The sequence below is a fragment of the Lampris incognitus genome, chromosome 2 (assembly GCF_029633865.1).
Source record: "Lampris incognitus isolate fLamInc1 chromosome 2, fLamInc1.hap2, whole genome shotgun sequence".
Lineage (NCBI taxonomy): Eukaryota > Metazoa > Chordata > Actinopteri > Lampriformes > Lampridae > Lampris > Lampris incognitus.
The window spans coordinates 136317564-136344486 of NC_079212.1; the positions used below are offsets into that span (position 1 = coordinate 136317564).

The window sequence follows — 26923 nt, forward strand, 5'->3', positions numbered from 1 at the left end:
CAGCGGTGCAAGAAGCTGTGACAGTCCAGTTTAGTTCATGAATACAGAACGCCAATAACACTGCCTGAGTTATGGTGTGTACCGCCGGTGTTGGTCAACGGGCAAGCATAACTCTAAAACCAATGCTGACAAACTTGGTTTGTCTAAAGATTTTAATGCACTGTCCAATGCTCCGATTGCCCATCCTATTTGCCCATCCTATCTGCATCATATGCACAGACTTAATGTTACAGAATGTAATGTACCAGGAAGCACAACTACATTCAATGGCCAGTTAAAGGTATTCAGGGGGGCATCCGGGTAGCATAGCGGTCTATTCCGTTGCCTACCAGCATGGGGCTCACCGGTTCGAATCCCCGTGTTAACCTCCGCTTCAGTCGGTCGTCCCTACAGACACAATTGGCCGTGTCTGCGGGTGCAAAGCCGGATGTGGGTATGTGTCCTGGTCGCTGCACTAGCGCCTCCTGTGGTTGGACGGGGCACCTGTTCGGGGGGGAAGGGGAACTGGGGGGAATAGTGTGATCCTCCCATGCGCTACATCCCCCTGGTGAAACTCCTCACTGTCAGGTGAAAAGAAGCAGCTGGCAACTCCACAGGCATCGGAGGAGGCATGTGATAGTCTGCAGCCCTCCCCCGATCGGCAGAGGGGGTGGAGCAGCGACCGGGATGGCTCGGAAGAGGGGGTAATTGGCTAAGTGCAATTGGGAAGAAAAAGAGGGGGAGAAAGCCATAAAAAAAAGTATTCAGGCACACCCCCTTTTTTTATGCTATGAGCTCACTCCTCTAGAGTGAGTCGCATGGCTGTGACTCAGTATGTAAAACAAGCAGGCGAGTAAAGTCACCATTTGGCTAAAAATTAGACTCGGAAACATACATGATCTGGGTTATTGTAGAGGTGATATGATCGCTGATGCTGGTAGCGCTGGTTCAAACATTTCAGGAGTGGCCATCCTCCTGTGTTTTACCCGCTCCCCTCCTGGGAGAGCGGTGATGTCTGGAGAGTCAGCAGAGAATGGCACAACAAACAAAAGACATCCAATTAGCAGTAACAGCGCAAGTAAAACTCCTCACTCATGAGAAAGGTCAGGCGAGAACATTGGGTTGTTCAAGCTGACAGGCGGCCAGCGAGTATGCAAATAAAGCTTCAGTAATACAGCCGTATGCAGAGAGGGATCTCAGAATGCACAACTCTGGGGAAACATTTTCAAATAACACACAAACAAACCAACAATCAAAATAAACCAACAGCAATCCTGGGTTCTAGTCCTATATTCTAAAACGAAAAAAGTAAGTCTACTGGATAAATGGAGAGCGCGAGAAAACTTTGCCAAATGAATCTCAGGATTTCATTGCAACTTGTTTATGGCAAGGTTTAAAATTGCATTTACAGCAAGAAACCACGGATCCATTCTGTCCTGTGTGCCTGGTCCTGGGCTGTGGTGGTTCCTGATATAGGCAACATAGGCGATTGCCTAGGGCGGCAAATGCTCACACACACTGCCCCCTCCCCCCACCACAAAATACATTAAAAAAACATTTAAAAACAAAGCTCGTTTCCATGGCCATGGGCGCCCCCACTACACACACACCGTCTCCATCAGCACCAGGACCGCGGGTGCCCCTGTCACTGTGATGCTGCTGTCTCCTCTCCAATATCCAGCGATATCTAAAAGCGGCCTGTTTAGAGTGATGAAAAAAAGAGTGCAGAAAGCGTACCAACCCCATTTTATAGACATTTCCCGTAAATGTTTGCACGCAAATTGCCGTGTTTTGTGTGACACAAGGTACACTTGTAGGTGAGTCAGGCATGCCTTAACAAAATAACATGCAACCGAATGCAGCCCTGCGCTCCTTCAACACACACAGATACACATTCACTCCAGCATTAGCTGATATACTGCTCCATGGCCTGCAATTTTCCCTGATTTATTATAAAGAAAAATAATGAATAATAAAAAATACTTGTTATCCGCTGAGTTGTTGAGTCTTGGTATGAGACATGACCCTTGATTGACAGGGGTTGGGCAATCATTTGGTGAAATTTAATTGAACCAGTGAAGCGAGCAAAGCTATTGGGGGACTTATATATTTAGAAAAAAAGGAGCGGAAGAAGAGGAAAAAGGAGCAAGGGATAAGTGGGTGTCATATCATCGTTGACATTTTTATGTTAGCCACATTTTGGATTGCATTAGCTAGCTGCTGCATCATGATACATTGCTACAGGGGGTCAAGAGTAGCTATAGATAATGTTAGGGAGCCTCCTGCCTTATAATCCAGCTGAGCTTTTCTTAAAACATCAGCAACAAAACTATATAAAGATATACATCTGCTGTGTTTCACTTGTTTACAATTTAGCAGTATTATTTATTTGTTCTGGTTATTTTACACCATATAATATTTACAATGATTTATTTTACACAATAATAAAAAAACACGGTGACTGCCCTCTAGTGGTAATTTTTCAATCTCCTTAATGTTGTTCTCCCTTGCAATAAGATTATACATTTTTTTTAAATGGGTAATTTTGTGTGTAGTATTTTTTGTATGTGTATCTTGTATCATAGATTTGTTACTCGCTTAAGGGGCACCAGCCATAACAGCCATGGGTCCTGGGCTTTGTGGGGGTGTAACGGTGAGAGGAATGTTTGTTTTCCCAACACACAAGGCCCCATATACCAATTTAGCATCGTCTGAATTCCACAATGTACAACATTGCTGCTGACCAGGTACAGCCCTATACCATATCCATACCACATTGCCATAATGTTTTTTAATGATCATAAAAAGCTAGATACTGTGTCAGTGGGTGTCGTTAGCCAACATGTCGGCTCCAGGAACATGACATTGAGTGAGTTTTGCGCTACGGCCAATGGCCTGCACGATCCAAAATCTCAGCCCAATATAACACCTTTGGAATGAGGTGGAACAGGATGTGTACAGCATGAATATGCTCCAAAAAAAATAAATCTGCAGCAACTGCAGGACACAACTGAGTCAGCAAAGACCAGGACCCCTGTAGATTATTTTCAACACCTTGTATTAAGAGGGGCCTGGTGGCTGATTTGAAGTAAATCTAGCTCCTCCTGGCATCAGCTCCTCTCAAGTGAAACCATCAAAAAACGTCAAATGACACAATAAAGAGAACGAAAAGACACACATGCTGGTTTGAGACTCTTGCTAACATGGTAAAGTAATTTGTATAATTTACCTGTAATAGCGAGATAACAAAACTTGCTCACATATCAATTCTTTATCTGCCGTCACATGACACTGATCGTAACTCAATGCAGATTAACCATGGTGAACCTGATACATACCGATTACATTACAATAAGGCAGTAGCCGGATTTAACACAGTGATATTCATTTTTCTAAGGGAACTTTTGACAAATGATGAAGATTTTTTTTCTAGACTGCAGAAAAGAGTACGAGTTAAATTATGACCACAGGAAAATCCGGGAAATTTTTTTTTTGTAGACGAGAGGCAAATGTTGAGTAGACTGAAATCCTTGCCTTGAGGGTCACACCTTTTTCTTGGAAATAATGCAACACATCCAAATTTGAAATATACAAACTACTACATGCTATACTGTTATCCTCAAGGGGAAAGCCTTCTGTCATTGCATTAAAAAAATAATTTAAAAAAAACAGCACATGAGCACAAGTAGCAAAAATTATGATGCTCTATTTATACAAACAAGTGAGGGGACGACAACGATTGGAAGAATTGCCATACGTGTATTTTTAAAGTAACATGTAGATGGAATTCAATGATATGTTGAGCACTGTAAAAATCAAGTGATAAACACAGGCATTCATAATGCATCAAAACATAAAACAATAACCCTTTTTTGTGTGGAAAAATATGCATTGTGGTATTTGCATGTTTTGTAAAAAATAAGCCTTGGGACATAAAAAAACGGAATTTTCCTTTAACCCTTTCTACCCTCTTTTTGCAAAAAAAAGAAAAGAAAAAAAGGCCTGTACGTGCCGCAAATAGAGGTTTTACCGCCTAGTTTCCTTGAAGGCTGACTGGACTACTGGGGTTTAAATTGGAGATGAAAAAAGTGAAATATGGATTATTGATATGTAATCAAATCTCGAGAAAAAAAACCAACATCAAACATTTCAAAGATTTTGCACAATAAGAGGCACATTTAGCATCTCAAATAAGAAACTGTCAGCCGGGGCCAAGTTAAATTGGATTCACACTGACAGAATTGAGGGAAAATTCCAAACTTTTGGTCGAGTGTGAAATTAAACCAATTACATAGCTAAACAGTAATCTGAGAGTCAACATGATCAACATTTTTGACATTAATGTCAGATACTTTCACTTTTCACCAGAGAGGATGCTGATACCATAACTGGGGCTAGGCCAAATGCTGATTTAATCAACTTAAACAAGGCCCATAAATCGTAGCAGTTCTTGGACATGTGGCCAGAAAAACAGAACAGAAATAAGGTCTCTCAAAATGTCAAGGAAGACTTGTAAGGTATTTGCCAACCATCAAGGTTACTGAAACTTCTGGGATCGTGTCAGGTAAATTATTTGTTTGAGAGGAATGAACTGACAGCTCGATGGAAGGTTTTTCTTTTTTAGAAAAGCTAGATATTTTAATCAAACTTGGTTGTTAATATTTGGCCCAAATCTACAGGTCAATGGCATAAATATGGGGTGAATACTTAAAAGCAGTCTGGGGTTCATACGCTGGATCAGACATACAAAAGGAGGATAAGCGACAACAAAGGTGCTGCCCTACTAAATCCCTGAGCGTAGACTGATGCCTTCATATATTTTTGACTAGGGCTGCAGAATTGTAGCCGAGCAGAGGAAATCGGTCCAGTCACCTTCCCATTCAACCTTGCGAGGGCATGGACTGTGTCAAATGTCAATCTGTGTTTGGCATACGGTGGTAATTGAAAATCTGATATCAGCATCAGCACACAGGTCAGGTTAGGGTAAAGTCCATCTCTATGGTAGGTTTGTGTTGAGACTCTAGAGGAGCTCAAAGTTGTCAAGGAATTCCACCTTCATCGAAGTAAATGTGGCTCTCAGCCAGCATTTGAAGGGAAAAAGGTTTTTTTCCCCCCCATTCATTCATTATCCAAGCCGCTTATCCTGAGCAGGGTCGCGGGAGACTGGAGCCTATCCCAGCAGTCAAGGTTGGGTAAAACAAAATTACCCTCATCAAGCTGGACTCCCTTCCCTGATGCATTTATGTGAGCAATTCTTTGACTTACTCCCGTGCTAGCTAACCTTTATCTCGTCTCTTTTGACTGTCTTCTTCCGTTTGGTAGGTTGACTGGAATGCTGGTGAGCTGTAGTAGGAACGAGTGCAAGCACAAACCACCGGTATGCTGTGGGTTCTCAGAGACTGGCCTTGCATCTCTGAAGGTATTAGGAAAATCCAGCGGTAGTTGGAGAGCAAATGGTAATACTTTCACACTTCATGTTATTCTGTATTCCCTATTTCACGTTTTTTCATGCCTTATGTAAAGCACTTGTGAGTTGCCTTTGTGTATGAAATGTGCTACACAAATAAACATGGCTCGCCTACACGTGAAAACCATTACAAATTCTTGTTATGGCTCTTGATGAATACCCCCCCAATACATCAGTGGTTGCTGGTTTTGAAGGCACGATTTAAGTTCAAAACCACATGGCAGAGGGTATTATTGATTTATTTATTTCAAAGGTTTGTACTAAAATTCAAAATGTATCATGTTAGGCAAACGGGCTTAGAAAAAATTAGATGTCCTAACATATGAGGGTTTAAACTCCATTGGTACCCTCTGCAAAGTCTGTTCAACTAATGTTCAGGAAAATTATTGATTAATCTGACCTGCTGTGGCCATCTTTGAAGTCACATAAGACATTGCCTCTGTGTCTTCCATATACACTATAACTCCGACCTGTGCTGATAAAATGCAAAAATACAATTCATAAACAATGACTGTTTGTTCTCCAAGTGCCGCTGAACATTTCCGATACTTCAGGTGGTTGAGATATTTGCTCGACCACGGTGCTTGAGTAAAACAGTCAGTTGATTGTTTTATTCAAACACCTTGGTAGAGCAGCAAGGTTCAAGGTTGTGGCAGATGCCAATTTCTTTTTTTTTTTTCATCCTGGGCTTCTGGATCGCTGCCATAATAAAGTTTCTGTAAGGCTTTTTTAATTCATTCTAGACTGATGCTGTCAACTCGGGGCTTCGGCCAGAGAGTCTGCCAGATGGCAATTTACAACGACGCAAAAAGATACACAACAACGAAACATCTGGCTAGCTCGCAGACTGCGCCTCTGATTAAGTTAAAAAGAAGTTGCAAAACATACACAGAAGGACGTGTCTTTGTCTTGTGTCTGTCAAGTCCAACACAACGAGGTTTTAATGGCTTTGTACCCAATTTGGGAGTTCATCCTCGCAGCTCTCTAAAACTAGACCAATTCTTGTGTTGTTTTTTAGTCAACAAGGGGAGGAAACAAGTCCTGGCACTAGCATGCAACCATCTAAGAAAGGCAGCCATCTAGAAATCATGCGATATTTTGGTCAGGAATAATGACCACAATATTTCCTTGTGTACTCTGAAAATGAAGCATCGCACATTCCTGTCTAATATCACAGAATTACCATCCTTTATCTCAGGAGTCAAAAGAATCAGTGTTTATTTATGCACCCCCCCCCCAAAAAAAGAAAACCCTTGATTAGAATAGCGTTGGATTTAATTGTCTTGAAATCCCAAGACATCTGTTGCATGATATGAGGCGAGACCTGTAGATGATTTGTACGGCTGTGTGTAGAGTTTTGATGAGCATGAAAAGCTGACTGGTAACCGCACTGATGCTGGGGAAAGACTGGGTTTGCAGTGACGTATGGGGGCATGTGGATCCACTCCTCACGTGATCAGTCCCCAAGGATTTAGATTGAAATTAAAATTATATTCCTTATTCGGCCACTAGAAAGCGCAGTGGGGTCTCTAAACCCTCATCACGTCGCTATCTGGCAGCAAAATGTTGAATGCGTTATTGCATCTTACGTCATGCTTTCATATTTTACTATCATACAGCAGCAGATTCTGCAACTCGCGATTTAATTAAATTTAATTTCAGTTGGGTTGTTTAGCCGATCACACATGTGGAAGAGGGGGGACCGGTGGCGGATATTAATTTTTTTAACAAAGACCCTGTGCTCTTGTCATCCCACAGACCATCCAAAGGACGGCGTTATTACACGTGGTTCTTGATAATTAATAAAGACTGCCTTTGCAGGTGGAGACTCTGAACTCTTACACTTACAGATGAACTCTGTCTAGGACATATTGGCATGCAAGTTCCCTGTGTTGTACGCCAAGACTGCTGACAGCACAGGTTAAAAAATAAAAAACATGAGAAAAAACACTGCAGCTAGTGCACTTCTCTAAAAATAATGTATGAATTCACTGTGTAGTTTTTTTTTTGTTTTTGTTTTTTTGATGGTGTGTCCTTGTGTCCCTTGTGTTAAGGCAGAGAGAGCCAGAACACAAGAATTTCATTATGTTCTGAATACATATAACAATAAAGTTGAACTTGAACTCAGATGCAAGAGTTTAAAACTGCTATATGTTGAAGGGGGTATAGTGATGGTTTGGCCAGACTATATACTGTACCACTGGTCCTAGTTACCTTTTTAGTTGTACGTAGGTAGAACAATTAGGGAAGATTTTTGGTTTGCGAGTTAAGGGCTTCATAATTTTTCATGCAGCTAGACATATCAAGTGTTTTATAGTTCTTCTTAAGCTGGTTGTAAAGGAAGTAAGCTTCAACTTTACTCCCATGAAATAATGTGAAACGTCCTTTTATTCTATATATTTTTGCATGGTTTTTACATTGCTACGTTGTTCCATCTGTAATGGACATTATTTCTCTATTACCTATTTACATCCTCCCCCAACCTCCCCTGTTCTCCCCAATTGTATTGGGCCAATTACCCCACTCTTCTACTTTGCTGCTCCACCCCCTCTGCCGATCCGGGGAGGGCTGCAGACTACCACATGCTTCCGCCGATACATGTGGAATCACCAGCCGCTTCTTTTCACCTGACAGTGAGGAGTTTCGCCAGGGGGAAGTAGGGCGTGGGAGGACCACGCTATTCCTTCCAGTTCCTCCTCCACCCCGAACAGGCGCCCTGGCTGACCGGAGGAGGCGCTAGTGCAGTGACCAGGACACATACCCACATCCGGCTTCCCACCCGCAGACATGGCCAATTGTGTCTGTAGGGATGCCCGACCAAGCTGGAGGTAACACAGGGATTCGAACTGGCGATCCCAGTGTTGGTAGGCAACGGAATAGACCGCTACACTACCCGGATGCCACTGAGTCCATTTATTGTACTGTAAGTGCACCTTAAAAACACCAAGAGAGAGTGATAGGAGAATCATGTTGCAAAGTAGATGGACAATGCCACACATCAGTATCACTTACTGTATATATCATAGCCATGAGTGCACATCCTTTCAAGTAGGACGGCATAAAAGTAGACAACGGTACTACTGGCATTCAAGTTATTAAGGCTGCAATAGTAATATCAGATACCAGCACTACTAGAATTCACATTAGCTGGAATGTGCTGCTAGTCAGTTTAACAGTCTCACTTAGAGACCAGCTAAGGACTAAGAAAGGACGGGAAGATTGTTTGTAGGCATTGCTCTCGATTCTTCGCAGTGGTTGGATTGCGCGGGCTGGAAAACCAGCGTGAAATGCATTGTAGTAGTCCAACAGAGATATGGGTCGAGCCTGAACCTGAAAACCTCCTCACATATATGTGCGCTACAGATGTTCCCGTTGAAGGTTATTGTTGTGCAAAAATATCTGTGGGTCTTGAGAAATACATTTTCATTTTATTTTTTTTAGAAAACGCAAACAGGGATGGAGCCATGTCTAGTATAACTTTTATGCAAGATGTGAGTGCTGATAGTAAGTGCGATTGTCACATTACTGACTGTTTTTGGGTCTTAGTGACATGTATCGGTCCCCTGTGAAATCCTGCCAACTGAAAACTTTTTTAAAAACTCGTTTTGGGCCATTTGTGAAAGCAGAAATGGGGAAAAACGACTCATCAGTAAAGGATTCAGAGATTTCAGTTTCCCAGACCTTTAATATGTTTTATGGGTTATCTTTAACCGTAAAGTGCCTTAATTTATGAAGCTAGACCTCTAACTTTCGAACTAGGTTATACTCACGGCTAAACAAAACTTATCATAAAAATAGCTCCAACATTTTTCAAATCCCTCACTCCTCAGATTTAAGAAAGCGAACCTTCCCTTTAAGTACATCAGGTTCAAAAGCATATCTCTGCCTTTTAAAATTCTGATCCACATCTTCTAATAGCTTAATTTCAGTATCTTAAATCTTTAAAGCATTACTCATTTAAATCATTACTTATTTTAATAGCACGTTTAACCTCTGACCAGGAAATCCATCATACAATAATGTTTTGCCCTTACCTCTGGATGCCTCTGTGCCATATGGGCTCCCACCACTATCCGTCAAGTCTGGCAGCCAGGCGTCCTTGACAGCTGACTTGAAGACTTGACGGTTGTCTAAGCTCTGGATTGGCCTGAAGTTGCTGCGCAGGTACTCCACCGACTTCACGTGGTCCTGCTGCTCTGTGGTGAAGATAGAGTAGAAAGCCTCCAACTGGGGCAATGACAAATGCGAGGCGAGGGAGACAGACAGAAAAGAGAAACAGAAAGAGGGTTAGAAATGATCTCTGCATGCCACACCTTCCATCATACAGCCAATTTGAGGTTGTCATGCTTCACTTGTCAAAGTAAACGTCTCATGTTATTTGCTTGTGGATGCAAAATGTGCATGTGGTTCATGTTTTTATGGCAACGGGAAACAATATGTGAACACATGAGGACATGGGATCTGCTTTTTTATATATTTAATATTTCACTTTCAGAAATAGGATAACAGTAGCAGGTGGCATAAATTAAAAGAAATATTACAAAGTTTCCAGTGTATTAAGTAACATATATGTACACACATTGTGTAAATGCAGCAGTAGTTGTTATAATTCCCTGAACTGTACACAAACCCCTTGGACTGCAGACAGAGTACAGCTGCACAATATTGAAAGAAAAAAAAATCACATTGCCATATTTTTTTCCTGTGGTATATATACTGCAATATGCAAAAATGAAGGAATTTTCACCAGATAACTTCTATAGCTGTATCTCAAAAGAATTAATCATTCTAGAACGACTGGGGTGATTTTGTAGGGGAGTGCGTCTGCATATAAAATGAAAAAAAAAACCTGAATCGTAGAGATTTTGGTCTTAACTCCCTTTAACGTGGACTTTGGGCTTTGTAACTCTGCAAACATTTTACATGTACCTCCCAGCTATATATAACACACTAAAGGAAAGCGAAAAGCATGATATCCATCCATCCATTTTCCAAACCACTTATCCTGCTCTCAGGGTCACGGGGATACTAAAGCCTACCCCAGCAGTCATTGGGCGGCAGGCAGGGAGACACCCTGGACAGGCCGCCAGGCCATCACACACACATTCACACATAGGGACAATTTAGTATGGCCGATTCACCTGACCTACGTGTCTTTGGACTGTGGGAGGAAACCCACGCAGACACGGGGAGAACATGCGAACTCCACACAGAGGACGACCCCCAAGGTTGGACTACCCCGGGGCTCGAACCCAGGATATGAACTCTTTAAATTGTATTACACTACAAATAATAGTTCTGTATCAGGATTTGCGGATTTTTTTAGACAGATTGAGCAACGAACTCAATTTATGTGATGCACAAAGCTACTATCACTATTTGATCACTGTTTGATATATTTTATATATTTTTTAAAATTTTATATTTATATATTTATTTACATCACTATTTGATAGCATCCTGTTTTTATTTTATATACATTTTATATTTATATATTTTTTATTATTATTTTATTTTTATATTTTGCTATATTTTATATTCATATTTTATATTTATTTACATCGCTATTTGATAGCATCCTGTTTTCTAAAATTAAATGTACCGTGTCATGGCTTTTGAAAGCTTAAGCAGTTGGCCTATTGGACTGTGTTGAGGCCCATTGAGAAGATTAAGCAATGAGGTTGAATTAGTCTGGGCTCAAAATATGTAAATGTATCCTTTAATTCAGTAGTGTTAGCTACAAACATTTCCCCCAACTAATCAGTATCCTGGAAACTTCCATAAATACAGCACTTCCTGTGTAGACATCTGCACAAACAAGACACAAAACAACCATGCTTGATAAATGATGCCATTATTTGTCGAAATTGTCTCAAATGTTGTAAACTGTAATGAAGTTTGACCAGAGTGATCTGCCTTATATTGCCAGTCCCTGCCCCCATGAACTGTTGTAGTGAAAGAAATGTAGAAGACACGCAAAGCATGTCCAGGGAGTGATGTGCATGTATACAATCCAAAATCAAATCCCAAATGCAGCAGCCCCTCACCCACTGAAAAAAAAAACAACCTAAAACAACAATATTGCAAACTGAGAATAATCATGTGGCGACCTGCTTATGAGACTATGTAAGAGGATAAAAGTCAAATCCGTGCATTAAAATCCAAAGCATTTATAAAAAAAAAAAAAAAAAAAAACAAGTTTCATTTCTAGGATAAAAGGAAACATTAATGAAAAAAAGAGCCAAATTTTGTTTTTGTACACGTTTGTGTGTGTGTGTGTGTGTGTAAAACTATGCATGAGTACAACAGAAGTCCATCCCTAAAGTGTTTTCCTGATAAATTGTGAAATTAGAAAGTGAAAATTGTGTGTATGTATGAATGTGTGAGTCATTGCCATTTGTAGAGAGCCACTTTATTTTGTCATTGTACCTTTCAACGAATTGTATTCTTACAACATATTTGTTCTCTGCATGTAACCCATCCTATTGTATAGGAGCAGTGGGCAGCTGCAGCACCCGGGGACCAACTCCAGTTCTTCTTTCCATTGCCTTGCTCAGAGGCACAGACAGCAGTATTAACCCTAACATGCATGTCTTTTTAATGGTGGGATGAAACTGGAGCACCCGGACCCACGCAGACACATGGAGAACATGCAAACTCCACACAGAAAAGATCTGGGACTGCCTGGGGTTCGAACCCAGGACCTTCTTGCTGTGAGGCAACAGTGCTAACCACTGGGCCACCGTGCCACCCTACACTGTCTCCACTCTCTCTGTGTACCTCATACCATGTGGTTTGCAGAAGTCTATTATCAGTATCTGCCATTCTCTATGGGGCCACAATTTAGTATCCTTCTACACAGCTGGGGCTACTCAGCTACTACCCATCTTCTGGATCCAGCGCAAACAAGTCTATAAGCAAGAAGCTTCCAGCAAGAGGCCCTCCTCACCTGTCTCCTAACCAGCCGACAATTTGCCTATCCTTACCACGGTGAAGCCCCTGCTGCCCTCACAAACCCACCATCAAGTTCAATCTCGTTCAAGTTTGTTTGTCAAGAATTGAATCCGATGAAAAAAAAAAGTGTCAAAATGCAGTGCAGTCAGGAGAAAAATATCAGTTGCAGAATTAGTAAAGAATATAGTCAACAGAGAAGTTGTCAACTGGTATCAATATATAGTATATATATATATTTAACACCATACATGCGACAGCAACTAGAACGCATCATTCTAGTCATGGAGGGGGCAGGAGGCGGGAAGTGTGTGTGTGAACAATCTTTAGGTCTGTGGTGGAGATGGTAATTATAATCTATGTATGTATCCACTGCAGGGGGGCTGTGTGTGTGTGTGTGTGTGTGTGTGGGGGGGTTTGGTGGGGTTGGGGAGGGTATGCTCACCACCACCACAGAACAATCAACATTTTTTGGGGTGGACAGAAATCTCAGACGGACAATATAGAGGGATTTGACTCTTGGTGTTGAATTCCCAGTGCAAGCAGGGGCCAAGCCTTCCTTGTGAGACATCTCGGGCAGGCAGGCACACATGCACACACACACAAACACACACACACACACACACAGATAAGCATATAGTCCACATTAACACCCAGTGCTCACTATGGAATATATTAATGTTATATTAAAGTGAAGTTATTAAAGTAGATCAATTCCTTCCATAATTAACCTGCGTCCTGTGTGTGTGTGTGTGTATGTGTGTGTGAGCCAGGTCATGGTTTACCAAAACATGGCAGAGAAAAGATGTGCGGTCGCTTTGGGGTAAAAAGTATCTACTAAATGAAATGGTAACATTGTAACATTGTAAATAAGCAAGCAGAAGGCCACAGGTCTGTAGGTCTGTATGCAGAGAAGGCATTTTGAGGGGAGTTGTTACATAAGAGCATCGATCCGCTCTAAAAGCAAGCCCTGAGCTACAGCTGTCACTACCTCTGACCTACTTCAACCGCTGATCTCAAACCGAAGACTAGAGAAAGAAGAGAGAGAGACAGAGCAAGAGATGAAAAGACATAATACTACAATCACCATCAGCACTAATTCTCTCCCCAGCGCCATCCTTTTATCTTTTCTTTTTTTTGAAGAGTGACACAACATGTGACATGGTGCGTTTAAATATGTTAAGAAAGACTAGCTTCTGGTCGGAAATAACAGCCAGAGGACAGACAGTACGGGTTATGGCTCTGCAGTTTCCTTCTTCGCCCAACTCCATATTGCTTTGCTTTAAACATAATTTCTCATGTGCTGATAATTTCTATTTTTTTCTGCCTTTTGCTTTCGGCAATAAATTGGCGAATGCCCCTGAAATTCTCTGAAGGTTGGATAAGCTGTTATGAAAAATCAACCTCTATTTCAAATGGTATCACATGGCACCCTCCATATCACATAGAATTATTCATTGCTGCTGCCGCCGCTATCTGAGGGGCCAAATTGAATCATCCAAAAGGGCAGGCTTAGAGAGTTGTGGCAAGCTGTGTTTCATCTTCCCACTCCCTTTCTTTCCTGTTTCTCTGTTTTGGTCTAATTCACGGGAGACCAACCCAGAAATCTCCTCAGTTACTGGGTGGCAGAACACCTTGGTCCAAAGCCGCGAAAGAGCCGTGTGAACCTTAAAAGACACAATCGGACTTAAACTTGATCACAGGAGCAATATAAAATGCCAGAACTGGTCTCCACTGGTGAAAAAAAAATAATTTGATAAGGAAATGATCCAGGAATCTTTGATTTATGTGCACAATAATTATGTAATTCTCAGTATTTCTGCAGAATTCATACATGTCAAGGAATCTTGGCTGGATGGAAGATAAGTACGTGAATAAAAACTTATCTTAGTCACTTACTGCATTAAAAATATGGCAAGTGATCATGTACCAATGATATGGTACATGACCTTAGGGTTCAATTTTCACATTTTTCTCTCTGAAGCGATTTTGTCAGATTTCAGAATAGTAGACAATTTAACTTTGCAGAAAATAGGGTCTGATTGTTTGCATTTAAATGTCAGTTATCACAAGCGATACAGACATTGGTGTAGTTAGTTTTGATGTTGTTACTTGTGTGTTTGTGCTTTGCTCAGTGCATATATATTTGTGCATATGAGCACCTGTGCATACAGCTGAATGTGTTGGTCAAAAACTGGTCCACTTTTTGCAGCATTTACATTACCATTTCCTCTGTTTTGTAGTGGGAAGTTCTGCCTTAACCTTTTTTCTTTTTTTCCCCATTGTTTTCTTGACTGTTCTTGCTCCTGCTAATTCTATCCCCCCCCCACTCCATTTTTAACACTCACCCACCCTTGTCTTATCTCGCTAACTCCAAGCCAGAGCAGCCAATACCGTTTCCACATTTGGCTTCCCTTATCCCTTATTGGCACCCTTAAACAAACTCATTTAGTCTTATTAGGGCACAAATCTGCCATGAGTTTCTGTGGAAGTAGGAGGACAGTGGGGGATTGGAAACAGGATAAAATGGGGGGGGGGGGATAGGGGAGCCGAGTAGCGAGCTTCTGTATTATACTGCAGATAAAACGGCATCGGCAACTGTTTTACCTAGTGTTTTTATTTTTTTTGGGGGGGGGGATCCCCCCCCCTTTGTCTCCCCGATTGTACTTGGCCAATTATTCCTACTATTCCGAGCCGTCCCAGTCGCTGCTCCACCCCCTCTGCCGATCCGGGAAGGGCTGCAGACTACCACATGCCTCCTCCGATACCTGTGGAGTTGCCAGCCGCTTCTTTTCACCTGACAGTGAGGAGTTTCACCAGGGGGATGTAGTGCATAGGAGGATCATGCTATTTCCCCCAGTTCCCCCTCTCCCCCACAGGCGCCCCAACCAACCAGAGGAGGCACTAGTGCAGCGACCAGGACACATACCCACATTCAGCTTCCCACCCGCAGACACAGCCAATTGTGTCTGTAGGGACGTCTGACCAAGCTGGAGGTAACACGGGGATTCGAACCTCTGATCCCTGTGTTGGTACGCAACAGAATAGACCGTCACGCTACCCGGACACCCAACTAGAGTTACAAAGGCCATGTGTACTATTCACAGAGGATTGGGGAATAGTTGCAATCACAGCATTGTAAGATGACAGATGTACTCTTAGACCCCCCCCCCCTCCCCAGTTCAGGGATGGATGTACCCTCTACACATAGATGTTTGGCACATTGGATACCCGCAGAAGTTGAGACTGAAGAGGTCACTTAGATGAGTGATGAAAGGTTTCTCCCACGCGCTACTTCCCCTGGTGAAACTCCTTACTTTCAGGGGAAAAGAAGCGGCTTGCGACTCCACATATATCAGAAGAGGCATGTGATAGTCTGCAGCCCTCCCCGGATCGGCAGAGGGGGTGGAGCAATGACCGGGACGGCTCAGAAGAGTGGGGTAGTTGGCCAAGTACAATTGGGGAGAAAAAAAAGGGGGGGGGTGAAACTCGAGGTAATGTCACGTCAATTTGCATGTGAAACCGATTGTTGGTTTCGATCATTATGCCACTGTATTGTTTCTAAGAATAGGGATACCTGCAGTCAGTTGAGACTGAAGAGGTCACTTAGGTGAGTGAGGAAACGTTGTGTCCAGACGAACTGATCCACCTTTCTGTGACTACCATACTCTTAGGTTCAGACATCTTGCACTATCATCAACATGGTTCTCAACCGGATGCATCATTTGAATTTAGTAGCTGCTCAGCGTGTATCTCCAAAATACTAGTTCTTGGTCCTGTGAGGTGGAACTAGTCATGGTAAACATCCTCAGATTGGTTGAAGACGATTTTCACTAAGGGCGTCACAGATCAACCTTCAAATTTAAACAAGAACCCATAGGAACTGGTAACAACAACCTTCCAAAATTGACTTTTGAACAAGTAATTGAAGGGGCAAATATAACAAGGACACCGATGCCGTCCAAGCCCTCATCAATATTTGTGTGGCGGGGGCAACCCAGTGGTAACTTGACTCAACAGAAGGGGTACAAAACTTGCTGTGTTGGGAGAGTGGGAGTTGTAGCAGTGAATGGTAGACCAGTGTTGCCAAAGGGGAAAAAAACAAAATAAGGGAAGACTACAGGAAGATTAAAGACCACAACAATCTTTGTAGTGCTAAGAGAAAAACAAGAAAGAGGTGCATGTACAGTGCAGTACATGCTGTTTCTGTCCACCGGCCAACAAGCTGCAGCAGAGCAGCCATCTTAAATCAGCCACAGCTTTGTTGCAGGCGATGGCTGAGGAAAAAGAAAACACCTCTCTTTCTCCGGGACATAAATGGATAATTAGCTATAGTTTTACATAAACATTTGTTGATCCTGATGTTTGTGGTAAATTCGATTCCATGCAGTCAGATTGCAGGGATTTTTTGACAGTTACTTCTGCAAAATTTGGTATGCTTTGTAACAAATGGAGTGACTAACTACATTAGTGCTATGTTAGCTACTGCAAAATACCTGTGTGCACATGCAAACATGAGTAGGTCTGCTGCTGGATAAAAGAACTTATAGAAACTGAGAAATTATCCTCACACTGAAATTAGAGCTTTGTTTTTTTTTGTACCCATTGAATAATTTTCTTATGTCAAGTAAAGGTAAGTATTGATCAGATTTCCACTTAGCAATGTGCACGAGTGGTGAAGCACCACTTGCTACACAGTGAATGACCATGCTTCTGTCATCGCCACTTCACAGTAATTTGAGCTTATTTCACCACGTTCAATGATAAACAAATGCAATGAGTACTGTCAGTCAGTCTGTTTTATGAAAGCCACTTTATTTTGTCATTGTAGGTTACAATGACATTTGTCATTAAACCATCCTATTGTAGTATAGGAGCAGTGGGCAGCTGCAGCACCCAGGGACCAACTCCAGTTCTTCTTTCCATTGCCTTGCTCAGGGGCACAGGCAGGAGTGTTAACCCTAACATGCATGTCTTTTTGTTGGTGGGGGGGAACCGGAGCACCCGGAGGAAACCCACGCAGACACGGGGAGAACATGCAAACTCCACAAAGAGAGGACCTGGGACGGGCTGGGGTTCGAACCCAGGACCTTCTTGCTGTGATGCAACAGTGCTAACCACTGGGCCACCGTGCCACCCATATACATTCCAACAGTACTGACTATTTCATTTAAAGCCCTTATCGTACTATGTAATTATATGTTGTCATCAATTTTTTAGTAAATTGGGAGCTATTAGCAAGCTTTCCTTAATTCCCCTGTTTCTTTCTTCTCCTACTTTGAAAAAACTATTTTAATAAGTACATATGCATTGAAAACTGTGACTTATCATAGCTGCCCCCCACCCCACCTCCTTAATTTTCCATGAGAGTTTGATTTTATATATTCTAAATGCCAACTGTGGATACCAGATATTAATTCAGTTCATATCAGATATTCAGTTGAAATCCAAAATACCAGTCGTTGAAATCCAAAATGCAATTGTGAATGCCAGTCGTTGGTATCAGATATTCAGCTGTTTATATGGGAAAATTTATTTTGTTATCAATATTTGGAAATGCAGTTCTTGATATGAAAAATGGAATTAATAACAACTTGGTCAAACTGAATTTCCGAAAGTACATCACGATTATGCAGGGGTCATATGACAGCATGGGTACAAACACAGCTCTTTAGCTACGGACCCACATTATGTAGAGCTCGGCTGTTGCTATTGTGATTTTTATGTATAAGTATATACTGTAAATTTTCAGTTATCGCGTTTCAGGAAATATGCTAGGCGGGAAAAAAAAATCAGAATTAAGGTCATGTTAAATGTCATGCTTGACCTCTGTGCAACAGTATGACTTTACCATGTTGTATTCCACTTGTGCATGCATTTCAAGCGTGTGTGTATTCCTTACCTGTTTGTAAGAGACATAGACAGGTCTGCTGAGGATGAGCCACTCAACCACTTTACTACAGGGGGGTGTTGTCAGAGAGCCAGTGTACCGGTAGTAACTTCCAAGCGACGACGGCAGTAGGTCCTTCAGCACAAAAGGCTCCAGGAACGTCTCCTTTTCTGTGGGGAAGAGCAGGAAAAAGCTCTCACAATATCCTACGTTCAAAATCAATAAACACGACACACTTAATTTCCCTCCCAAAGGAAGGTGACTAGAGTTTTTGGAGTAAATCCAGGCAGTACTGTTTCATCGCCACTGGGTTTAAGCTATTGATTCAATTTGCATTGTGCCTACCTTGTTCAATGCCCACAGCAGATAAACACAGCGAGGCCTATAATTGAAGGCCTATAATTAAAGGTGATTTATCGTTGGCCAGTGTACTCAATGAAATCAATATTACCTGTTACAAACAGCACGTTTTGATGTTGTATAATTCTAAGCCGAATACCAAATAGCACACATTGTATAAAGAAAAAAAAATCTGAGGGACTTTCTTGATCCCATTTGCATTGAGGGCAATCCACCTGAACAAATAAACAGGACATTTATTTTAAGATTGCGCTCCTTTTTTTGGGGGGGGGGTGGCTTTCGTTGAGGTAACAGGATTTGAAAAGAGGGATGTTTGATTGTGTCCTATGATGGACACAATGGGTGACCCCACTGACACAGAGAAAAGATCTTGCAGTACAACAACTGAGTGGACAACATAGTATGTTTAACAGCAAGCTGTTGTATCTAGCTTGGCTGTATCCAAACGTCTTTTCGCCATACAGAGAACAGATATTCAGTTAATCAAAAGGGAACTGATGTCCCCGTTTGGGTGATGGTTGTCCTGAAATTGTGCTTTCCTTTAAACAAGCCTGAGTTGCTGTTGGCATCTTCTTGGGCTGGATCTCTACCAAAATTCACAATTCAAACCTTTTACTTAGCAGACTGTCCACGTCTTACTCAAATCCCCTGGTCCAAAGGTATTCAATTTCAGTGTAAGCAACTGCCATTTTTCTCTCTGCAGACCTCTTGTGATGGCAGTGACTGTCACACCAACAATGGGCCACTAGCCCACCTGCTGTCCAAGTGAACACCAGCTAAAAACAGCCGGGGCTAAATTATGGAGTAACTCCTGGCCACTGCCAAAAAAAAATGCAGTTGTTTCCTGCCAAAATCAAGATAGCAGCTATGAAAGAAATCCTCTCAAATATGCCATGGGGATAAAAGGAGGACAAATAAATGGATGCCTCTGCCCCACATTTCCAAGACATGACTAAACTGGCAATCCTATTGAGAGAGGGATGAAAAAGGAGCTTAACATGCTAGCAGTGTGCAGTGGAACCACATCAGATTGGATGTGAAAGAAAGCGCTTTGGGATTAAAGTCCCATTAGTGAAGGAATGGAAGACAAACTACTACAGTGGTAGAGAGTGAGAGAGATAGAAAGGCAGGGAGATGACAGAGAGAAAAAGATGAGCAGAGAATTGCCCTTTAGCCAAGTTTCTAGACGAGCGCTAGGCTTACATGGTGCCTCAGTAAGGAAAAGGCAGTAAGCTGTTTCCACGTTTTAAAATTTAATTGCCAATCGGCGTCGAAGAGTGCCAAGTCAGTGTAGACCTTATGGAGCGCTGAATTAATGGACTCGTAATTTCTGCTGGTGAGGAGCAAGGGGTTTATTTCAATGCTGTGACATGAGAGCAGCGGGGGGAGAGATGCTTGAGCGGGTAAACAGAGGAAATGACAGAGGGCTCACACAAGGGATCTGTAAATATGCATCTATGTGCGAGGCCTTGACAATGACAACACAGCACGCGTTCACCAGTGTCTGCAAGACAATGTCTCAATGTACATAGTCTAACTCACTGGATGCAAACTACTGGAACAAGCTTCCCAGTGGTGTCAACTACTCAGTCGGTATTTTCCTTCCTTACACTTCCTCATTGTCATTTCAAACTCACTTGAGCAAGCAAGCTAAATTGTCATTATGAAAAACTTCAGCGCGAATCTGGGTTGTGATCTGGATTGAACATTTGCAACCTAAATTGGACGTTCTCGCTTGTTTGCAGACTGACAACAGCTAATAATTTTTTTCAACCTGTCCAATGGCTCTATTTAGGCTTCACCTCTTGGACACCGATCATCAAATTATGTTTATGTTTTTAATCTGTAAAACACTGACTCGCATCATCACTTATTGTGGATGTTGTTTTCTTGAAGGTATTGACCCATAGGGCAGGCCCCATTTTCCAACATGTGCAAAATGTTCCATAATAAAATGTCCCCCCAGCATTATTTTGCAAGGGCACTAGCAAGCATAGTGCAGTTTAGTCCCACCCTCGACAGTTCTGATTGGTTTAAGAAATAAAAAAAACTTTAATGTTTGTTTTTTTCTTCTATCTATTTCAGAATTAGAACGGGTTCTATCAGACCTTTCTCCAGTGCCGGCACCTCTGTCTCCACAGAGGTGAAGACGATAATGTACCTTACATAGCAAGACTTCTTTGTAGGTCAACCTGTAAAACGGCGGTCACGCGAAGCAGATGCAGTACGGCTTCCTAACACTTATCTTCACAACTTCTAAGCGTTACGTCCCTCTTCCACAATCTAAGTCAAAAAACTTTGACACACTTGATGCGAAGTTGTACTTGTGGGGGTTGAAATGTTGAGTTCTTGTCACATAACAGAACTGGGAGTATAAGCACGGGGGACGCGGATAGGGAAACAAGCACACAAAAGATTCCTACACAAGCTGAAATCCCACATGAATCCTTCGTTCTAGTTTTGAGAAAAGTGAATGTCCTACACACTGTACAAAACGCCTTTCGACAATAACAAGAGACTGACATTTGCATGCAACAATGCATATAATAACACAGCAAGTGCATTTTATTCTGCCTATAGCGCTTACTGGCATTTATTTAACATCCGGTGAAGGGAACAAAAGATTTATACACCCCCACAAGAGAGTAAAAAAAGAGTGAGAGAGCCAAAGAGTTAACTAAAGGTACATACATGTAAGGCCTGTGATTGATTGGTATGTGATTTTCCTGGGGTTTTACAATTTTATGGACACAAACACACTTTCTCTTTTTTTGTGATCAAATATTTTTTATTTTATCATTTTTTTAAACAAGACACACAAATGAACAATAATGCAAACAAAAACCCACCCACAAACGAGAAAAAAAAGGAAAAAAAAAAACTACAGAAAAAATTGCAAAAAAGAAACAGCATACAGTACTCGGTCAGTGTTCAGTCGATAAAGCTCTTCAACTCAGCGGCCACAGAATTCCACATGTCTATAGTTCCAGCCCTTGCTCCATGGATCCTCGCTGTCGAGAGCTCCAAATATACAATGTCCAGATATAAGAGGGACCAATGACGAGATGACAAATCATCTGGAGCTTTCCAACGCATAGCAACCATCTTCTTGGCTGCTGTGAGTCCCGCAAGCAATATGCGCTGCTTGATTAGTGGTACATGTAGTGCAGAGAAGTCATTTAGAAGTAATACCGCAGGCTCAGCGGGTACAGTAATTGACAAAAATTGGGACAATTTATCAGCAACCATTTCCCAAAACCCTTTCACCCTTGGACATTCCCAGACCATATGAGAGAAGGTTCCAACCACATTCAGCGAACAAAATGTACAGTTTGGGCTATCAGCAAGTTTCATACAAAACCTCTGTCGTGGGGTGCGATATGTCTGATGTATAAAATTATAGTGTATCTGCTGATGATCTGGATTCCTAGATGCTAAGAGAATACTAGACCACACCGTCTCCCAACAGAACTCAGTATCCAGATCGGGCACATCTGTTCTCCAAATTGTGTCCAGCGCAAGGGGTTTGTATGTTCTTTCCAGGATAAAGCCATACAGCACAGAAACTAAACCCCTAGTACTAACCTTTTCACTAATTATTCTATAAAGTGGATGCACTGGGAGAGAAGAGAGCCACGGCACCCCTGAGCCTTCATGGAAGCCCTCAACTGAAGATAGAAAAAAAAAGACCAGGCCGGTAAATCATATCGATTCGTGAGATCCTCAAAAGAACGCAGACCACGGTCATCACACAGATTACCAAGAGAGTGTACACCCCTACTGGACCAGCTATTATGCAGGATAGGACGACGATCAACTAGGAGACCTTGGTTGTAAAATATAGGAGAGCAAACGTTCCACTTAGCGGTGATCTTACATGCCGACTCCACAGATCTCCAGACCGCAACCAGGTGTGATATGATGGGGCCAAATCGTTTCCTACACTGGGCAGTAGAAATATTAGAAAACAGTAAATCTGCTAGTCGTATGGGGTGAACCAAGTTTTCTTCCAAAGATTTCCACGCGACCTCTGCACCAGGATTGAGCCAGGTCGTAAGTGAACGCAAGGTGTAGGCCCAACAGTAATACTTTAAGTTAGGGAGCGCAACGCCACCATCTGATCTGTTACGATTCATGGTCGTGCGTTTGAGGCGAGGAGGTTTGTTCTTCCAGACGAATTTGGTAATCGCTGAATGGAGTTTATCCCAGTACCGAGGAGGGGGCAGAAGAGGGAGCATAGAGCTAACAAAATTAACCCGCGGCAATATATTCATCTTGACGATGGAAACCCTAGCACGAATGGAATTGGGCATTGAAGCCCATCTAATCATGTCCTCAGAGACCTTCTTGAAGGTCAAGTCGAAGTTAGATTTTGTTGTGACTGTCAGAGACGGAAAGATGTCAATCCCTAAATATTTGAAGTGGCTTACAATCGGAACAAGCGGGGGAAGTACGGCCGAATGCATGGCCTCGTTCAGGGGCAATAATGCTGATTTGGTCCAATTAATTCTGTAACCCGATAAGGAACTAAATTGGTCAAAAATATCCAGGAGAGGAGGAATTGATTTGGGGGCATTGGCTACATACAGGAGACAATCGTCCGCGTATAACGAAATAAGGTGAGGGGTACCATTGAGCACGAGGGGAACAACGAGATCAGACTGCCTAATAGTCTGTGCTAGGGGTTCCAGTGAGAGCGCAAACAGCAGGGGGCTAAGGGGACAACCCTGCCTGGAGCCCCTGGCTATATCAAACAAGGGTGAAGAAGTCTTCCCGGTTAGAACTCTAGCAGTAGGGTTAGCATACATCACCCTGATCATATTAATAAAGGGATCACCGATACCCATGGCAGCCAGCACAGACCAGAGAAAAGACCACTCAAGGCGGTCAAAAGCTTTAAGAGCATCAAGTGACAGCACAGCAGCAGGCGTTCAAAATCTAGAAGCTTTGTCAATAATGTGGAGCAAACGTCTGACATTGTCAGAGGCCAGCCTTGTTCTGATAAACCCAGTCTGGTCGCAGTGTACTAACTTAAGCATATAATTTTGGAGGCGGCCTGCTAAAGTTTTAGCGTAAATCTTAACATCAGCATTGAGCAGAGAAAGAGGTCTATAATTGCCACATTCAGTGGGATCTTTGCCTTTCTTCAATAATAATGAAATAATAGCAATATTCACATCCCTTGCGAGAGACCCTTCATCAATAGAAAACAATATCATGTTGAGAAGGTGTGGACCCAGAACTTCCCAAAAAGTTAAATAGAATTCAGGGGGGATGCCATCACACCCAGGCGATTTGCCTCTGCGCATAGCCTTAACCGCCTCCTTCAACTCATCCAGAGTGACAGGAGAGTTCAGTGAGGCAGATTCCTCTTCTGTGAGATGAGGTAGTACGAGATTGTCTAGAAAATCTTTATGCTTGGCTGCATCTGGAGTAACCTCAGAGGCGTACAGGTCTACATAAAAGGAATGGAATACCTTGTTCACCTGCACAGGATCAGATCTGACTATGCCATCAGCATCCTTGACAGTAGAAATATCAACAAAATGTTCATTAGATTTCAAACGCATGGCAAGCAGATGACTCGGCCTTGCCCCATTAAAATAATAAAACTGCCTTGTGCGGTGTATTTGGAATTCAGCTCTTCGTTTAAGGAGAGAATTTATTTCTTTTTTAACTAAAATGCGCTGTAAGGCTGTGCTGTCACTGTATTTGGCCTGTAACTGACTGTCCAGAGCGATGAACCTATTTTCAAGATCACAAAGCTTCCTAGCCCTCGCCTTACTTAGAGTCGAAGTATATACTATAGTATTATTCAAAATAAAACCCTTAATCGCATTCCAAAGAATCCTTGGGTCACCAACTGATCCGACATTAATAACTAAAAGTCTTTCATAGCAGCCACAAACTGCGTCTTAAATGACTCATCATTCAGGAGGGAGGTGTTGAGGCGCCAGCGAGGGGCCTTGTTTAAAGAAGGGCGGATGGGGGCCTTAGCTAACACTGCTTTGTGATCGACAAGGGTCATGGGGACAAGTATAACATTATCAATATTTTGGAATAAGCCCTGCGAAACAAAATATAATCGATTCTCGAGAAGGACTTATGCCTTGCTGAATAAAATGAAAAGTCCTTAGCAGATGGATTAAACCTTCTCCAAAGGTCCATCACACCCACCTCATCAGCCCACCTTACGAGTATATCAGAAGCCGCCTTTTGGTCATGCGATACACTACTCCCTGACCTGTCCAGCACATTATTCATGACCGTGTTAAAATCGGCCCCCACAACGAAAGCACAATCGGAATATTTTAACATAGTGACAGTAAGTAGATTGAAAAAGTCTTTGACACAGCCATTAGGAGCATACGCAGATACAAGAGCAATACACCGCCCTTCAACAAAAACCTTAATCAAAGTTATCCTACCCGACTCGTCAGAGAAACACTCATTCACAACCATATTTAATCTGCGGCGGCAGAGTATCGCTACCCCTCTCGTTCTACTGTTTGCGCACGATGATGCCACAACCTTGAAATATTTATTAGCTAGTCCGTTCACATCAGAGGATAATCTGTGGGTTTCTTGTAAAAGGATGATGTCTGCCCCCCTCTTACGAACCACCTCCATCAGTGCAACACGCTTGCTATGGTGATTCAGACCATTGGCATTAAGGCTAATAAACGTTAGAATCGCCATGGGCTGAGAGTGTAAAAATGGCTGACTAGACAGACCACTGACCTGGCATTCGTCCGAGTGAAAGATGCATCAATGAAAACAGTAACAAAAAAATCCCCAACTAAACCCACCCACATAACATTAACCCCATTGCGCACACAGGCATAGAGATGTTCCTGCATTTCTCTAGGCTGTGACTGGTATGCAAAGCAATGCTTCTATCCAGCAAATTCGACCAGAATTATATTCAAGAAACAACATGAAAGATAAGCAGTATATGAAGACAATTAGGCCACTACGAACAGTAGCCCAGAAACAACCATCGACAATAACATTAGAAGTAGGCCTACAGCCAGAGGGAGTGCAACCAATATTGAATTATAGCCTAATGGCTAGGCCTGAGTCGGGAGGGGAAAAAAAACACATACTGTATTATGAAATAAAAATAATAATTGCAAAAAGCCTCACCTCCCCACACTATAAAAACAACATAAAAGATAGGCCTAAGCAGTATATGTAGATAATTAGGCCACAACGAACAGTAGCCCAAAAACAATCGACCTTAAAAGTAAAACCATAGGCTATAGGCCTAGAGCTCAGGCGGAGGCCTATTACGAAAATATTGATAGGCCTAGGCTAATAAGCCACTAACCTATCCTTACTCAGTAATGAGTGTTTGGCTTATCACACAAACCACACTTCCATGGTAGGACACAGGAAATAATAACATTCAAAAGTAGGCCTACAGCCAGAGGGAGTGCGACCAATATTGAATTATAGCCTAATATATGGCTGAGTCGGGAGGGGGAAAACAAAAACACATAAGCCTACTCAACAAAATTAGCTTAATGATAAATGTATTATGAAATGAATTACAGAAAGCCTCACCTCCCTACACCTTAGGCTAGATAAATAAACAGCCAGGTAGGCTATAATAATATGTATAATATATATTATTAAACTGGCAACTTCTTCAGGACATTGAAGACGGCCTTAAAATGGCGCATAAATCTTATCCAAACTGGCGTCCAATAATGTAGGCTAGGCCTAGATCAGATTATTGTGTGAAAAAAAACGACCAGATAGGCTAATATAGAAACGAAAAATATAGCCGTCTGGCCGACTACAGGTAGCACACAGACCTCAACTCAAGAACAGGGCACCTACCCCAGCAAAATTACACATTAGTGAACGGCATCAGACGTCAGTCCAGGTCCACAAACGAAGGTCAGTGGCAGCTAGCAGCGGAGATTAGCCGCCAAGATCAGGCTGGACCCAGGGCGTCCAGAAACCGCATGGCTTTCTTGGGGTCGGCAAAGACGTGACGCTCTCCGGGTTTGGGGAGCAGGACCAGACCGGCGCTGAAGTTGTAGTGGTATCTGAAGGAGGGGTGGTCCTGTCGCAGCCTCCTCCGAACCTCATCGAACTTGGCCCGTTTCTGCGCGTGGACGGTAGAAAGATCCGGAAAGATGTGGATCCGTGCGTCCTTGTATTTAAGAACACCCATCTTCCGCGCCTTCTCCAGAATATCCTCCTTCTCCCTGAAGGTCTGCAGGCAGAACAGGTAGTGCCTGGCCGCGGGACGGTTCCCTTCCTCC

The 26923-nt window shown here is 42.4% G+C and overlaps 1 protein-coding gene across 1 annotated transcript in view; it reads right to left on the reverse strand.

Annotated features, from left to right (window-relative positions):
- LOC130107348 (receptor-type tyrosine-protein phosphatase gamma-like) overlaps nt 1-26923 on the reverse strand; it is a 441957-nt gene that overhangs the window by 84128 nt on the left and 330906 nt on the right. The window contains exons 7-8 of the mRNA XM_056273898.1: nt 18300-18457; nt 9481-9673 (exon numbers count right to left, since the gene is read on the reverse strand). Coding sequence (XP_056129873.1) covers nt 9481-9673; nt 18300-18457 — 351 coding nt within the window. The remainder of the gene's footprint in view (nt 1-9480; nt 9674-18299; nt 18458-26923) is intronic.